The 19042-nt window shown below is 37.2% G+C and overlaps 1 protein-coding gene across 1 annotated transcript in view; it reads right to left on the bottom strand.

The window, feature by feature from the left end:
* Positions 1–19042, bottom strand: part of CNKSR3 (CNKSR family member 3) — a 92449-nt gene that overhangs the window by 60698 nt on the left and 12709 nt on the right. The window contains exon 2 of the mRNA XM_063443429.1: positions 2979–3142. Within this exon, the coding sequence (XP_063299499.1) occupies positions 2979–3142 (164 nt within the window). The remainder of the gene's footprint in view (positions 1–2978; positions 3143–19042) is intronic.

The raw sequence follows: 19042 nt of genomic DNA, 5'->3' as shown, positions 1-19042 counted from the left end.
AAGCGGCACAGGCAAAGGTACACTACCTATCATACCGTAACATGTTATATATTTCCTTCTAGCTCTTGTATTCATTAAGATAAATTTAAAAATTGTGCTACCGCCTACTACAGTTTGTCACAATACTGTTATATTGTGTTTTCATTTACCGTGCAAATAGCTGTTGTTGTGACACTGTCTGCTATTGTGTTTTGAACATGCACGTCACAAATAAAGAATTAAAAAAAAAAAAATAGCTGAAGAGAAAAATTATCTTAATTCAGCTACGCCTTCAGATCAGCTGCTTTGGCCTAAAATTTGAAATTCACTTTGAATTCTCACTCTAGTGAATAACCCTGTAAACTTATGTAACAGTAAGTAAAAAAAATCTTTAACTTTATAAGCGTGCAGACCAAAAGTCATTATTAATCAACCTAAAGAGCTTTCCTAAGCAACAAAACACTTTTCTGAAGTGGTGTTAGTACATTGACGAAATCTGTGCTGAGTTTCTGGTAGAAATGCTGCCAAGCTTAAGATATTTTAATTGTCGTATTAACTTGATCTAATGCACACCATTTTTTGAAAATAAAGTTTCCAAAATTTAATGCGCATTAGATACGATTGCGCATTACATTCAGGGCAACATTCAACATTTTCCGGCGATTTACATTCTGGCGAATTGCATTCCAGCGAATTCAAACTGGTGAATTAAAACTAGTGAATTCAAACAGACGAACTCAAACAAGGTGAATTCACACAGGCGGATTTTGTTCCTGAAAGAGGGCTTAAGAAAGAATAGACTTAACGTGTAACATTAAAATAGAAATACCATCAATGTTACTATGGTATATGGCAATAAACATTTTCGTTGTAGCATAATGTTGTATAGTAGTATCTTCTTGTATAAATGCGCATTACATTCGCCAGCAAAAACATTTTTTAGCTTCCAGTTTTCAAAAATTGAGGTGCGCATTAGATTCAACGGTGCGTTAGATTCGAGTAAATACGGTATTTGACTTTGTGTAATTCCCCCTCAGACTCTTGTCAATCAAAATTATCCACAGTTCAAAGGTCTCAGCTCTCTCATTCCAGCAAAAAGAGTCTAGGCAAGGACTGCACATGTCCTGGCTTTCTTAGGGTTTAGCATCGCTCCATTTACTATACAGTGAATGGGTGAATGCAATGTGTAAGCTGACAGTAGCTGTGATATGGTTGCTATCAGTTTACACAGGTCACTTCCACTCCTGTGGAGCTTGTCATGGGGATAAACGATTAATCCCATAAGGCTCTGCTGTGCAAGGACTTATGGGAAAATAAATTATTGGCAAGATCTTCCATGGACCCCAGTTCGCATTGGTGATTTGAGACCTGGTAAGCTCCATCTGCAAGGAGTTTAAGATTGAGTTAAATCTCAGTGGAAAAAGACACTGTGGAGGATACCGTTTCAGATAGGTATATCGTCTTTCCCTCCCTTTTTATGGGTGTAACAGTGCAAGGACACATGTCATCACCTAACACACACAAACACACAAAACAGTTCACATACAAATATTTCCAATTTAAGAAGAGACATATGAGAATTTAAGCAGACTGAAAAGCTGCTCTTGAAAAAATAAAATGATATTCTTACCACCCACCAATAATTAATTTCATCTTGGACAGCAAAGTTAAACAAATAGAGATTATCTTAATACTGTAAACAGGAAAGCGGTGTTCTAGTCCAATTTACATTGAAAAAAATACCTTTCCATTTTAAGAAAAAGAAACTGACACAATGAAAACGAGTGTCATGAGACAAACGGAATGCAGACTACTAATGAGAGAGGAATTGCAAGACATTCTTTCCCATCATGCTCAGTGATGTAACTGTATACATATCTGGCTTGGTTACCCTGGCTCTTATCATGTACACTGTGAAAACAGCAGGAGGGTTTATAAACTAAACAGTGAATTACAGTGAACTTAAGCCATTAGAAAAATGAAGGCTAATTAGCTCATCTGTAAACGTTTCAAACTTGACATCACACATTCAGTTTTCAATTCACCACATTCCACAGTATTGTAATTAAATCCCTGTGGTGTACAGATCAACCTCTCCTAACATTTTACTTGTAAAACTGAAATTAGTGGGACATCCTTCAATCAGTACCAGAGCTCTGTGTGGATCACAAAACACATTTTAAATGTCTGCTCTGTTACACTCCCTCACATGTGTTTTATATTTTACTAGTTTTCCAAGGGTGTTGATTAACAGAGTGCAAATAGGAGATAATTAAAATGATTAGTACTGTTCGTATATGATAATAACTCTTTCATAGATATTCATTCAAGTGAAAATTACCTGGAATTCAAACTGAATTTCAAAATGTAGGCCAAGATAGCCAGTTAGAAAAGTGTGTAAAAGAATCAACAATCTGGGTATTTTATTATGTGCTTAGCTGCTTGTATATTGTGGTTTTTTTCATTAGTTTATGCTTATTTATTTTAACTATTACCGTAATTGTTTTTTGCACTCTCTTTATGTAGTTATGTAGAATTATGTTAGGATTGACTAAAGATGCTATTAGATTCAGAAGTATATTTATCAAAGCAAAAACAGATGCAAAGAACTAATTTTGAGAAAGAGTCCATATTTTTATATGGTAATTACTTCTTATATAGCTGTGTTATAAATCTGTTTTCTTCTTGATAAATCCCCCCAAAATTGGTAACTTCAACCCCAAAAAAAAAAAAAATAGAATACATTCTCTGAGCAAGATTTGATACATAGAACAACACAACACTTGAATTTACTTTGACTTGTCTGGGGTAACTAATTCTTCGACTTGCCCACATTTAGTTGAAAATGATTTATAGTTCAAAATTGCCTGCATGATTACAATTCCCTGCTTGTTTTTCTATATGCAAACTGGAAATTCACAGAGCGGCAGATTTTCAGACAATTGCAAGAGAATTCCACCTCGAAAACCAACAGTGTATGTGCTTAGTAGGAAACTTACCAAGGCACATAGAAGATCCACAGCCTCCAGAACAAGTTCCTGATGCCCAATTCGAGTAACTCCAAGTTCTTCCAAATCCTGGTGAGATATCTGCAGCAGCTGTTCACCATTTATTTTCTCCCTCTCCAAATTGGACACGTATTGCTGCAAGGCATCATCAAGCCCTGAAAGCAAAATTCAATATATATTTTACAATGACAATCAATTTACAATATTTTTGTTACAATAATAATTGCAGTTTTATACTAAAAGTCAAGGAGTTCCAACTACCAACTATGTATTTTCATTAGAGCAAAACCCATGTTGTTTTCTCAAGAGAACATATAGAATAATTTCATTTGCAGGTCTGATTTAACCAATATCCATCATTCAAACAAACAAACAAAAAAAATGATAATAATATAGCTTGTAAAATATTAAATATTTTTTGGGGGCGGGGCCTGACTCGCAAGCAGGCCAGATGTGTTTTCAGGGAGGAGCTCTTTCCAGTACAAGTTTTACAGATACTAAAATTGCAAATAAAAATAGAGGCAAAGACCATCAAAACAGCCTAACAGACACCTCTAGCGACAGGGACACTGAGGCCCTGCGGCCTACTGAGACTGCAGATCCAACGGCTGGGGGGCGGACGATTTCCCGCCCAAATTCAAGCATTCTGAAGTGCAGCCACAGAAGCCCCATTAACCCCCTTCCCCTGGGGTTTTTACCAGTCCCCACTGGACAACCTAATAACCTGTATAACCTGAAATACACGGTTCTAGGATGGTCTAAGATGGCCGCCGTACCGAAGCCCCCACAGAAACAAGACAGTGTAGAGAGCCTAGACTGGAGGTAGCTGTAATGGCCACCCTGCAAGTGGAGGGGTTTCCGCCGCCAGAAATATCCTTTTCCCCCTAGAGTAAAGAGCGCTGCAGTATTCCCAACCATCAATCCAAGTAGTGAAGAAGTAGATATAGCTGTGAAGCTCTTACAAGAGCTACTGGTTATAGCTTGTATAGTACGAGGCAAGGCTCTATGTTGAGGGTAAAACTGGTCTGTTTTAATGGTAGCCACACTGGCTTTTTATGCAAGTCCCCAAGCTAGGGGTACACCCATGTCGACCTTGTTGGGGACAGTGACACAAACTCACAAACCAATAATGACATAGTTACAATGTAAGGCACATTCCCACACATGACATACAATCCCTCCCCTCTGCCTGGGAAATAATTGAGTCAGATACTGTATTAACCCAATAATGTCCAGGCAGAAAAAAACACTTTAAAAAAAAAAAGTACCCCAAAACACATGATATACCCTGATAGCCCTGATCTGGGAGAGCAACATATCTAAAAATCACCCAGATCGGTTCCGGGTTTCAAAAGTTCTATGTAAGTCTTATTTCTGACCAACCGCACCTGAGGTTCCTGCCCAGAATAGGTCCATAGAATTGGGCTATGCAGCTGGTCTCTTTCGTGGGTTTCCAATATAACGAAAAGTCTCCAAGAACGGTTTGTGGGAAAGTTAGTCATGTGTCTCTTGTTTGGGAGTTGGGTTTCACCGAACGCCGCCTCTTTTGGATGGTCTAGAATGAACCTAAGTGATCCTGGAAGTCTCAGCGGTGTTCGGGCCGTTGAGTGTCTGAAAATAGTTCCATACACTCGACGACCAAACACCGCTGGACGCATTTGACAAAACAAGATGGCTGCCACCACGTGTTCATGCATACGAATCGACAACCACTTAGAACGTTCAGAGTTGCGGTTAGTGAAGTGTCAGTAAGGTCAATTGGCCAAAAAAGAAATATCCAGGCACTCAAGTGTGAAAGCCGCAGGCAGATTTTAATGGAGCAAAAAGAGCAGCAACGTTTTGACCTTCACAGAGGTCTTTTTCAAGCTTTTCAATTGGCGGCACACAACTGCTTTGGGTGGTCCAATGTTTCAGTATATTATTCGGTATACGAACCAGATGGGGCAAATCTGTTCGGATGGGTTCGTATACTGATCTAGGTTAAAAAAAACATAATGAACAGGGCATCTGTTACAGTAGCGATTCGAGGCTAGGTTCGATAAGGTGTGCAGAAATTTCTGGACCCGCATAGCCATCCGCTCTCATACCCCTACCTCACCTGTCAGAACTCAACAAAGAATGCAGGGGTATGTCTCTGCAGCACCGCTCCACGCTTCCTGACAAAGAGCAAAATTCAGCCGAGACATGCTGGGCGAGGCCCTAACGCAGTGCCGATGGGGAGAACATTGAGGCAGAGGCCTTAAGAACAGCATTGCCACCAAAGAGAGATCTTAAAGTATACCGCTCACAGCCGCAGACGGCACTTACCCAGCATGACATGCAGATGTCCGACAGCAGACTTCAGAACCAGGTCCTGTATGCGGCTTGACAAGAGTGGTGTGAGGCGGCTGGGATGAACTGAACTCTGGCCCTGAGCTGGTGAGAAGTATATAAGTGCGCCTTCTGTGAACACTCATTCTGGATAATGGGTCATTACCTGTCAGGCATAGGATGAGGTAGTAGCAAACACACTGCAAGATGCAGGCTATCTACGTTCTACTGTTTAATTGCTTACCCAGTGGTTTTTATTACATACTTAATAGGGAATTCTAAAATGATTCTTAGCTCAGTTTGCATTCCTAACCATAGCCTTGTTCCTATAATCCTGTATGAACTAAAAAAAAAAGTGCACTGTAAGTATGCTATATAAATGTTTCTCTGTGTTTACTGAAACGCCTGCACCAGCTGTTGTGACGATGCAAGCATACCTGTATAACCTATGCACACTGAAAATAAAGAATTTAATATATATATATATATATATATATATTATTTTTATTTAATTTTTTATAGAAAGTTCTGCATGAATGATACAATTTCTTGTCATACAAAATATCTGTATTGTTATATTATGTATTATATAAATCTTTGTATCTTTGTAATATCTTGTATAAATTGTTTCAAAGTTATCACATAACGCACTTTACAGTTGAGATATACATATCGTACTACAAGTCTAATATCATATAAATTCCTAAAAAGGACATACTCAACATTTGAAATTGACAAAGAGGGACACTTTCATTTTGGGAGGGTGGCGTTTGGGTGCCAGGGAACAGGTTTCTTTTGAGAAAGCTTAGGTGACTTACTAATCACAATTTATGCAACAAAAGTGTATTTTAAAACAAGAACACTGTATTGTATTTTAACAGACTGATTTCTCAACATATTTGTTTACTTTTTAAATACACATTACTGTGAGTATTATTACTGTGGATTTATGCCCTCAGACACATCAACAATATGGAGCTCCTAGTAAAGAGGGACATTAGAACAGAAAAGAGGGACAGAGGGATTTTGGTCCAAAATATGAGCTTCCCTTTCTAACTGTTGAACAGTTGGTATGGACCGATGACTTGTTGTTTACAATAAAGAATGAATAAAAAATAAATCAGTACGCGGTGCAGCAGTATGTTGCTTATTCAACTAGCTGTATTAAAAATAAAGGCATTAATGTCAATATATTATAAAATCATATCAAATGCATTGTTACTAGCAGGATTCGGAAAGATTATGTTGCAGTTAGGCAGATATTGGGCAGGTCAAATAATATTCAGTTGGTTTTGTTTGGGTGGAAAATATTTGTTATTTTCTTTCTTAATCTGCACATAGTGAACATATTTAACTGAACTTCCAAACTTGTTTGTGTGTCTTTCTGCGATTGTTTATGGTTCGGTTATTCGGCTAAGTTAATACATGTTTAAATTTAAGTCCACTAAGGTAAGCTGAAATGGCATATATACATAAATCAATTTATGATGTATAATGAAAATGATTATAAATGCTACTTATAAATACTGACATTCATGCATAAGGAGTTCTGAAGAAGAGGTGCTTAGCATGAACTCTAACTCATGAAATCTAATTCTATGTGTCATGTATAGCTATAATGATATTGGTATCAGAGTATGGTGTTTTATGCATTGTTCCAAATGTTAAAGGAATGCCATAGTGTTAGGAATACAAATGTTTAGGTGACTGGGTGACCAAGTTTCACTTAGTCAGTGCCGCAGAAGCGCCTCAAGCATAATTAGTATAATAAGTATATTAGTATAACTGCCACTACAGGTGTATTTAAAGGGATTCTATAGTTTAAGGAATATTAAATCTTTATTGCTTACACTATAGTTCCCTCTGCAAAAACCTTGTAACACTCACCTGATTGCACTGCTGATCTCCCTTAGTCAATCTCTTCCGACATCATCAGATGGGGAGGCTAGTGGGCATATGGGGCAAACATTAGCCCCTTCTAATAGGAAAGCATTGCCTCAATGCTTACCTATGGGGATATAACTAACGTTGAATGTCCTCATGCAGAGGGTGAGTACGTCCAGCTTCAGTTAGGCGACCAAGCCAACAGGAAGTGCCTCTAGTGGCTGTCTCTAAAACTGCAATGATTTACATTGCGGGACTAAGGGGGTCAGAGACACTCCTCCGAGACCACTTCAATGAGCTATAGTGGACTGGGTGACTATAGTGTCCCTTTAACCATGCAGTGTAAGTATTACAATTTCTACTAAACAGCCATGTTTTACATTGTAAGGTAAAACTAAAGGACCACGACATAGAGGCCGCTGCATTGAGATGATATAAATATATATACTAGTAAATATATAGTGTAGATTGGATTATCCGAATTAGTCCAGTAGACAAAATGCCAAAATACCAGAGTATTGCATTATGCAATGATACCGTTTTTATTGGACTAACATAATATTTAAAATACAAGCTTTCGAGAGTTTTCCTCTGTTCCTCAGGTCTGAAGCAATGCTGATCAATCTGATTGACACCCCTCTCACCCCTCTCCATCCCCTTCTCTAACATCAGTTGCTTTAAGTGTTAAACTCTATCAGATTGATCAGTATTGCTTCAGACCTGAGAAACAGAGGAACAATTTCCAAAGTTTGTCTTTGAAATATTATGTTAGTCCAATAAAAAATGTATCATTGCATACTGTAACACTGTGGTATTTTGGCATTATATATATATATATAATATAATATAACACAATTTTACCTTTGTATTAAAGCGCTACGGAATCTGATGGCGCTATATAAATAATAAAATAATAATAATGCCTTTATTAACATCCAAGCAAGTAAAGTTGTGGGACAAAAGTCATATAAAATGGAAACAGTTGAGTATTTGCTCTGTCTTTATCTAAATGTTCTGTCATTGACCTTTTGGAGAATTCAAAGCAAAGCTTCATTGTACTCAGGTACAGGTAATTAGCAATGTAAACACAAGCCTTAATCATGGGAACAAATAAAAGTGGAGAGGGCATCTAACATGAAGAAGTGGGTGGGGGGGTGGAGCGGAGGGGATTGAAAGTGACTCTGTTATGGCCTCTTTGTTTCTTTTTATCCCCACTTTTTTACTGTAATTGTCCCAGCATTATTATTTTTTTGTCTCTTATTAATCTTGTTTTTTGTTTTTAAAGCTAATTTCGCTCTTGCCAGACCTTCTTGCCAGTTGCAATCATCTGCAGTTATACACAGTCTCTATCTTCTTCAGCCATTTTGTGGGCAAGACACAGTAAGTCACAAAGAAGCAGTATTGAATAGAGTAAGTATGTGAGGGCAGAGAGAAGTCCAGAGAGAAGTCCAATCTGGTGAGAGAAAGGGATGAGAGAAGTGGCTACGTCGGTGTCTCCCAGTTTTGGTTAAAATAGTTAAATTCAGAACTGGGAACACTATACCTTCTATTGTTACTGGCAACTACGGTGTTGAAACAGCCCCTTTAAATCATTTTGGACAGGGATCCAAATGATGTGCGTTCATATCAGTGACCCATTATTTGAGTGTCTTAGGAATAACATTAAAATAAATGTTACAAAACATTTGACCTATTTTGTGTTTCTGGTTCCCAACATGAAGAGGAAAACACACGTAAATGAGGAATAGTTTGTCCTTGGGGTACCCAACATGATTGTCTTTGTATTTTTCAGAATATTTACACTACAACAAGCGAGTACAGTGTAAAGCATAACTATCTGATGTGACGCTTAAAGGATGAATGTTATAGTAGATTATTCAGGGCCAGTTTTGAAAAATAGATGCAGTTATAAACCTTTGCAGAGAAACTTGGTGTCGGTGTCTGGATAGAGTGTGCCCACAAAAGTGTAGGTGTAGCCAAACAAAGACAGAGTATGTAAAGGGTAATAGAGTATTACAGGTCCTTAGAGGTGGTGTGGGCTTAATGAGGTGACATGATAGATAAACCAGTTGATGCGATAGGCCATGCTTCAGAACAGTCGCACAAGAAGGAGGGAGCATCAGACATGACTCTAGAATGACACAAGTTACAGCATTGTGTAGTGTAGCTTAGCAGGAAAGAGGAACATGCATAGACAGCAGGATAAGTTTGGCACCATCATTTTTGCAAAGATATACAAGTGTTATACAAAGATACAGTGTTCAGAGTGTCCCTCTAAATACAGTGGAGCAGCAAAAATCTCCAGTTGTACATGTAAAGAATGTATGTGTATCTAATTTGGTACAATATTTAATGGTTACTACCTTGATCTATTAAAATATAATATGACAGAGGAAAGTTCAAGCAGGTAAAATTAATTTCTTAAAGAACCACAAAACAGTGATTAAAGGAACATACAGACAACAGTTTATATCACAGGAGTGTAAATTATCCAACTTGCCTCATCTTCTCACAGCATTGTCACTTAAATGTAGTTTAAAGTACAAATGACAATGTCAGCCCATACCACAGGATTATGCTTTTTCAAGCCTAGGTGAAAAAAAGGAAGCCTTTGCACAGCTGTGCCTAAAGTTTTCTCTCCAAATTGAGGAGAGACAAATACTCCCAGAGATTTCATTTATAAAATCAGCTGGATGTATCAAGAAATGCAAAATGCTGTGTGCTCTAAAGGCGCTTCTGTTCTGTTTTAAGATAAAACAAATACAATAATAGCAGCTACCACATGCATATAGGAACTCTCATCCCCTATTATTATTATTATTATTTTATTATTTATATAGCGCCATCAGATTCCATACCGCTGTACAATGGGTGGACTAACAGACATGTAATTGTAACCAGACAACTGGACGTACAGCAACAGAGAGCTTATATATATATATACACAATTCATCACTAGTTGTAATTAGTACATTTGTGACAAAATGTGTTGTGAATGGTCGCAATGGTCACATGGAAAAGAGCCTCTCTGGATAGGCTCAGATCACTTTCACCTATGTGTACTCAGGTGACACTGTACCTTTTCTTACGCAAATAATCCCCATATACATATATGGAAAAGAAGAGGGATGGGAGAGAAAGTAAGCAACATAGCACTAGGTGTATATAGGACGTATAAGAAATGGAAAGAAACCGCGCCCAAAGAATATCAATAAAATGGTATACGTACACAGAGATATATTGGTTATATACACTTTGAACCTCTAGAAAATAAAAAATAATAATAATAGTGCAATACAGTATGTACAATCAATGAGTGATGTGTGATCTATAGTGATTACACTCACATTTGCTTGAGCTATTTCAGAGCTCAGCTGTATCAGCACCTGGAAGGAACAATCCCCATCTAAGGATATATGTAGTTATAGATGTCCAAATTGCTCAGATTGAGTACAGTGTGCAGTACATGTATGGGAGTAAATACAAAGAATTTCTTATATGTTCTTGGATTCCTATGTGTAGGTTTCTAGTAGTGCGTCCTACATAAAAAAGAACATAATAGTGATCCCAGACACAATAGTGATCCCATTTTTTTGCCATCCAAAAAGTAACAACAGATTGGAGAGGAGGTAATTTTATTAAAAGAATTGGGCAAATAGAGATGCAATGGATATTCAACCTCAACACCATGCAACCACATGGCCTCAATGATGATTTTGAGCTGTGTCATTTTTATAATTCATTTTTTTCTATTACACACACACACACATATATATATATATATATATATATATATATATATGATATATATTTTATAATTTTATATCCATATTATATGTTATATATCCATAATGTTATATAATTCTATATATATATATATATATATATATTATACTTTTTATATATACTATTTTCTATATTTTATTGTTAGTTTTTACTTTAGATAACAACTTAAAGTCACAGTGAGACCTATTATACACTTTATCACTACTTTATACGTAATTACCTTTGATAAGAAATCCACTCTGACTATATACACAGAGTATATATTTCTGTTAAGATCTTTATATACATCCTTTAAAAATGCAATATTACCTCAACTATACATGTTTAAATGATCAATTTGCCTATTTTAGTTATTCAAAGATGAGATAACATTTTAGTATATGTATTGATTTGTCTATCTTTTTCAATTTGAACTTTTGTTTCATGCCTGCTTGATTTATCATGAGGACTTTTAACATGCCCACTTTCAAGATGTACATCGGGTAACTGTGAACTAACACAAATCTAGGCACAACTGACGAACACACACCCACGGAAAGGAAACAACATGATTGGTGGGATTTCAAGAAAACCACCAATCGGAAGACACACAGGGACTTTTAAATCGCCAGCAGCAAGAACATTACCGATTGGAAAAGCTGTTACCACCCAGCTGTTACTACAGGAGTCTTCTTAACATATGTATGTATATATATTTTATTTGATTACTTTATTCCCAGTGTTTGTGAGGGGTGCAGTGTGTGTGAATGTGTTTGGGCCTGTATTGTGGGGGGAGGGGTGGTGAAGGGTGTATAATCAAATAACTTAAATATGTATACATGTCTTACCTTTGGGCAAGGAGGTGGGACACCGAAAGCACTGGCGCTCCGGTGGTGTCTCTAGACCTGCACCGGGTGCACGTCTAGATCTCTGGAACCATATTTTTTTGGACTATAGATGCCCTTTAAGTTTAGTAGTACCCCAACCTTAGTTATAAATTCATGAGGTCTAAACAATGTATTTTCCATTCAATCATCTATACTTTTAGTGCCCACTGCTGTTGCTTAGGAATCCATTTGTAAGTGCTTTATTTCTGTATTGTAGCCACATCTGTGCTGTATTACTCCTTACTAAAGTTTTGCCACTGTAAAGTCATTTCATAAAACTGGACACAAATACAATTGGAAGGAAAGAAAAAACAGTCCTCCGACCATGGAAAAATGTGCTATTATGTGACTAAAATTAGGTTATCATTTGGAAATCAAAGGGACCCAGATGAAAAAAAAGACAACATGCACGCACACCAAAGGGACACAGGATCAACACAAGGCACAAAGCTTGAATTACTTATTATTTACGTACGCTTAGAATATTTTTCACCTAAATGTTCAAAGTATTAAATCTTGTCTCCAGTTAACTGCAGGTGTCTGGCTGCTCTGGCTATATGAATGCTAACTATTCTAGACTAGAGAACTCACTGATGTTGCAAAACCTAATAAAATAACTTTGATGTTTTGTGACATTTTCCCACGCCTGTGTAAAAACACTTGCTAATGCCCCAAAACTAAGAGCTAAAGTACCAATTTTTATAATTACTCCTTGCCAGTGATGTCAAAGAGTGTTATATCACATCAAAGATTTAACTCTGTATGTTTCTTTATTTATAAATTATTTTACCAGGAAGGATAGATTGAGATTTCTCTTGTTTTCAAATATGTCCAGGGTATGTGTTAACATTCAAAGCAAAATAGATCACTATTGCACTGCTTTGTAATATAACAGTTTTTTTTTTCTGTAAGGAGGAGAATATACAGTGATGCAATGGCATTGTATTATTTCCGAGGCTGTGTCATTCTGAATTTGGTATGTAATGGATAAGGCCTAAATCAATGAGATAAGGTGAATAGTTCAATGTCTATATGAGAAATGAAATTGGCCTCAAAATATTTGAAAAGCTAGTAACATTACTACTCCCACATAAAGATATATCATTGTCATCAACCAGCTGTTGTATCTGAGCTAAGAAATCAAACAATAGGTTCACATGGTCAAAAACGAATGAAGATCAAAATTGTCACCATCACAACAAACTGATTCTTCTCACTCACATAATCCGCAACACACCCTGCAAACCCACAGGGCTTAAGTAACAGAAATAGGGTCTAGCGAGTTTCTGACAAGCCCTATTCATAAGGACCAGTAGAAACATGTCTAATAATGCAAAAAGTGATTGTTTTCTCATGAGCAATAGAATGGCAACACAGTAATCCTGTGTACTAATGAGTGCCATGGGCCAGAGGGAAAAATAAACTTTTGATCATGAAGATGTCTTTCATTGTTTTTGTAGGGAATTGAAATGAGAAATATATAAACTTTCAAACCACGACACAAGGGGAGTTTAAGGCTTTTTGGGGTGCTGTTAGACCCTAAGGGTATTTGCAGTGTAAAGGGATACTATAGGCTCCTAAATGGCAGAGACTTGAGCAGTGAGACTGCAGAGGCATGAACGGTACACTAAAACTACTTCATTAAGCTAAAGTATCCCTTTACTTTTTTTCTTGTGTAGTGCAGCCAAACTAGAACTCTCATACGAATGTACCGTCCTCAGCGCATTCTTTACATTGGAGTGCTGACAGTGCCTGACTTTGTGGAAGGTTGGGAACAGAAATGTTGTCACATACCTCCACTTTCTTTAATAGATCATGTACATCATGAAATAGATGGGACAATGGTCTAGGGGAGTGTTTCCCAAACCAGTCTTCAAGACCCACCAACAGTCTAGGTTTGTCAGTATCTTCATTGGAATAAAACATGGAAATGCATAAATCCTGGACGACTGGTTTGGGAACCACTGGTCTAAAGAGACCAAAGATAGGCAACCTTCAGCAGTCCCAATGTTGTGAACGACATCTCCCATAATGCTCTCACAGCCATGATGATGGGTAAGCATCAAGGGAGATGTTGTCCACAACATTCAGAATACCGAAGGTTGCCTACCCCTCTTCCAGACTAAAAGTAAAGAGAGATGGATGGAGAAATACAAAGGGGCAGGGCACTGTGGTGCCAAAGGAGGCAAAAGTGTGTTGGAGTTGAGGCAAAGAGGCACAAATAAGGGGAAAAAACAAAAGTGTATGGTAGATAAGAGGGAGTCACAAATTAAGTCAGTCTAGTTTTGTGTCAGTTATAAACAGTGACATATTACTTTTATGTGACGTAATTTCATATCTATTATCACCATTTTTATTTTGTGTTTGCTGTAATAAAAACATAAACAAAAATAATAAAAAAAAAATACTGTGCAAAAATTAATTTATTAATTACATATTGTGTGGTAAGCATAATATTCCACAGGTAAATCAACATTTCCATTAAACATACACTACACTTTATTATTTATTATTAGCACTTTCTTGCTAATGCAAATAGAAAAGCTGCAGCTCAATACATAAGGATGCAGACACGACCAAAAGGTTTAGTTGCTCTTTGACCAAACATTACAATGGGAAAAACATGAACTTTGACCATACTGTAACTCTTGGTGCCAAGCATGGTGGTCTGATCATCTCACTAACAGCTGACCCACTGGAATTTTCACACACTACAAAACTCTTTTAAAAGAAAAATATCAACAGGAAATGACTAGACGGAAAGGCCACAAATACTAAAATAATCACTCTTTGCAAGTGAAGCAGTTGGAGGTATTTGTGAATGCAAGAAGCATATACACCCCAGCAGACATCACTTCTGAAACAATCAAAAAAGGAAGATGAGGCTTTGGTAGGCACTACATTACCAAAAATAAATAAAGATTGGGGAAAAAAAACATTTCCTGATATGTATGAGTTGGTAAGACATTTTAATAGGGAATTAATGGGAATTGGAAATAAACAGCATGGCTTCAAAAGGTCTATTTGGACTATTTATACTAGCTATACATGGGCATTGTTAGGGGAACAATAAGAGCTGAAGTCCCGAATGTGGGACTTGTTCAGCTCCCAGATCTTTTCCCCTGCCCCCATGCCTATTATTAGTGATAGTGGAATGTTTTGTGTAGGCCACTGAGAAACAACACTGTATACAATATATTTTTACTAGTTTTCAGTCTTGCCTATTGGGATTGTCTCTGTGTTTGGGATGCGACATCCCAGCCAGCATGCATGCTTCAGAATATTATGGTGCACACCACAAAGTGAAGTAAGTGCACACTGCATCACTAATGTTTGAGCTGTGTGTGTTCACAGGTGAGTTAGTGACAACATATGGGTATTTGTTTGTAAAGTGCAAGGAGATTACATGTGTGTGCATATTCATGAGACATCATGAGAAAAAAAAGAGATGGTTTTGGAAAGGAACGATTAGGAGCAGTGAAAGATTGAAAATAAATTTGAACCTAGTAACACTATTCAACTATGCAAAAATCTGAATCCTACCACAAACATCAGTTTACTCACCAGGTTCTTTTATATATAGTTTGGTTTAACTTTATATCTTGGGTATGCCTAATGTAGCTCAACGTTGGCATGTAACCCAGTCCTACAATGTACTGGAGAATTAATGCTAGAATTAGTTATTTACCCACTTTGTACTGAATCTTTGTACTGAAGGTGAAATATATATATATATATTTATTTAAATCAGTTTAAACCACAGTCTATTCATCTGTTCTAATGGATAAATCCAGCTGGGTGATGTCACAAAGCACACATCATTATGCATCAAAGGTATTCAAATATGACTGTGACTCCATTCGGGATAATGCAAGAAGAAAAGCGTTTTGGGATACATTTTACGCACATCCATCTACATAGCTATATAATCATAAAAATATACTAGTTTATATTTAATTTGCAAAAAAGTATTTCTAAATTTCATAAAATTTAACTGTGCAAGTTATCTGGTTTATGAAGTTAATGCAACTTTATTTTGCCAGTAATATTTTCTAATTTAGTAGACTACAACTGAACACATTAAAAGTCGTATTTATTTTAATTTTGTTTCCCTGCATGAAGGCAAACCTTGCTCCCATCAATCTAACACGCAATGACATCTATTGGTAAACACCCTACACCTGGCTCCTTTAGTCTCAACATAAGCTTTGTTAAAAAACATGAATAAAATAAAGATTCATGTTGTGGATTGAAAAAAAAACACCTGCTTTATGCAGGTCCAGGCAACACCTGCTTTATGCAGGTCCCCCACACAAAAACAAGTAGGGTAGAGTTGCCACCCTTTTTGGAAAAAAATATACTAATTATGTTAATTTGTATAATTATATATGTGTGACATCACAGTACATGATGTCACTGGATGTTACTTAACATCACAGGTAGTGACATAAGAGAAAAAAACATTTGGAAGGTGAAAATTCCCTAAATCACTAAAGCATCACTAAAGACTGTGTGTGCTCCATCTGACTGGGTTGCATTGTGTATGTATGGCACTGTGTGTACACTGTTTCTAAGTTTGTGTGCTTAACAGTATGTTTAGCTGTGTGTGTGCATCACTGAGTGTAAGTGTGTATACTGTGTGTGTTTGTTGCAGTGCAAATCATATAGAATTGATATGCCAACTATGGCACCAATATAATATTAAGTTTAGGTGAGATAAAAGTTATGTCTTTATGAAGTCAATTATGTAGGCAATGTTGGTGATTTTTATGTATCAAATATGTTTATATATATTAATAATACAAGTTGTATTTATCTTATTTTGAATTTTGCTAATCCAGAATGGTTTTGGACTTGAATAACCCCAATATAACATTTTGGTTTCAATGTCTATAATTACAACTAATTGCTGCCACATCATTTTGGCTTTATTAAAACAGAACTGTATTGTAATAGGTAAGTTTGAGAAAAAAAATACAGTATGAGTCAATAACAGCCTATAGTAATTAAAATAGGAATTTAGTGTGCTATAATGCTGGGTTGATATGTATATTTAGTATTAAGACACTAAATACAGACTATTAAAACAAAAAGGAAAAAAATTGATAGAAAATAAACGGGGCCAAAATATTAAAAGAATGGGCATTGAGCTAAGGAATATGTGGTTGGGTTTAACATTGTCAGCAGGGTGTTTAACAGTTAGTAAAAACAAATAGATCTGGTAATGCCTTTGTTTGTAAAGCACTGGTTCAGCCCTGGAAGTTTAAAACTAAACAACAATTTAATTCAGGTTTTTAAATATATACATTACGTGTTTTTTTTTTTTTTGTCATTGTAACTGAATCAGTGGGTTGCTTTGTTGTGTTTATCCCATCATCACAATTACCTTGTAAACCAGGAGTGGTACCCTTGCACCATGTATTATGTTAAACATTAGGGCAGCGGATTAAGTAAATTCAATGTAACAATCATGCTTTTCCCCTTAGCTAAAAATACAATAAAACAAAAAGCATGTTTTGTTATACATAGTTCTCAGCTGCAAAGGAACAATAACCATGGAATTCCCCAACTCGATGTGTAACTGAAATATGTGAACATACTGTATCTATGGTTTTCTATGCAATATGAGATTAAAGTATCTACCAAGAGCAAAAGCATCACCATAATGATGGGCATTTACACATGAACTAAATTTTAATGGCAAAATGCATGTTTGCAAACATGTAGCACGCTTAACACATATCTATTATATTACAGTACTGAATGACACTCATTTAAAAGGCGCTTAACTCTAAAATGAAAAGATAGTTCTAATGTAAACTGTAACATTGAGTGAGTTAGTGACAATTTCTTACTGCTGTCCATATAACTCATGTTGCCAACTGTGCCTGTCTGTAAATTGTTAGGTTTATAATGTTGAACATTCACACATTAAGAAGAACAACTTGGCTTAACAAGCAAATCAGCTGTCACTAATTTGCCATCTGTTGCAAATGAGGAGATGTAACTTGTTTATTATTTTAAAGGCTGCTACTGGTTAGACAGCATGTGCAGATACCAAGCTACAGAAAAACAAGATAAGGAACATTTGTATAATCAGATAGGGATAATTACATTTGATAAGTTACGTTGACAGTGACAGTTTCATATCTTTAAATGTAAGGGTTTAGGTATATTAGCTTTAGATAATTTAAAGGGATACTCCAATCAAAAAGAAAACACTGTTTTTGGAAGGAGTAACCATTGCTGGTATGGTCCCTTGCTGTAACCCTTGCTGGCATGTAAAAGAAGGGGAAAAAATGCAAAAACTGTACCTGCAATACTATGCCCGAGGCCAAGTTCTACTAGCAGCCCAAACCTCTGCTGGTGATGTCACTCCCCTTCCCTGGTGGGGGAGGGATGACTCATTGGATGAGCTCAGGGCAAATTCCTACTGGCCACCTAATGGACACCCCCCCCCCCCCCCCCCCCCCCCAGTGGGCAGCAGAGTTCCTGTCAGACGCGGCGAGGGAGCTGTGTTCTCTCTGCTCCCTCGCGCGCCGTTTGCTGATGCTGGGAGCATGACGTCATATTCTGGCTCCTGGCATCAGTAGACAGCCTGTGAGGGAGCAGAGCAGAGAGAACACAGCTCCCTCACCACGTCTGACAGGAACTCTACTGCCCGCCGCACTGAAGTCCCACTGGACCCCAGGGACAGATCCACGCCAGCTCTCCAGGTAGGGAGACAGGGTGGACATTTAATATTAATAATTTGTGTGTGTCTGTGAGTGTGTCTGAATATGTGTGTGAGTGTGTGTGTATGTGTTTGTCTGTGAGCGTGTGTGTCTGAAAGTGTCTCAGTGTGTGTATGTGTGTGTCTGTGAGTGTGTGTGTGTCTGTAAGTGTATGTATCTGTGAGTGTGTGTGTGTGTGTGTCAGTGAGTGTGTGTGTGTGTGTCTGTGAGTGTGTGTATGTACGTGTGTATATGTCTGAGTGTGCGTATGAGTATGTTTGTGTGTGGGGTAGGAGGTCGATGTACGGGGTGGGCCAGGGCAATTTTCGCTCCGGGGCCCCGTGGTTTCTAGTTACGCCTCTGTGCAAGGGCAAATCATGCACTCCTCCAATCAAATTCTGCTAATAGCAGCACTTTATTCCCAAACCAGGTATCACCAGGGCTGGAGAAAGCTCCCCTAGATTCTGTCAGGAAGAAAGTCTAAAAACTTGTTTAA

This window comes from Pelobates fuscus, chromosome 2 (genome assembly GCF_036172605.1).
Source record: "Pelobates fuscus isolate aPelFus1 chromosome 2, aPelFus1.pri, whole genome shotgun sequence".
Classification (NCBI taxonomy): Eukaryota; Metazoa; Chordata; class Amphibia; order Anura; family Pelobatidae; genus Pelobates; species Pelobates fuscus.
Note: the sequence above shows the minus strand (reverse complement) of the source record. Positions and strands in the feature narration are given on the sequence as shown.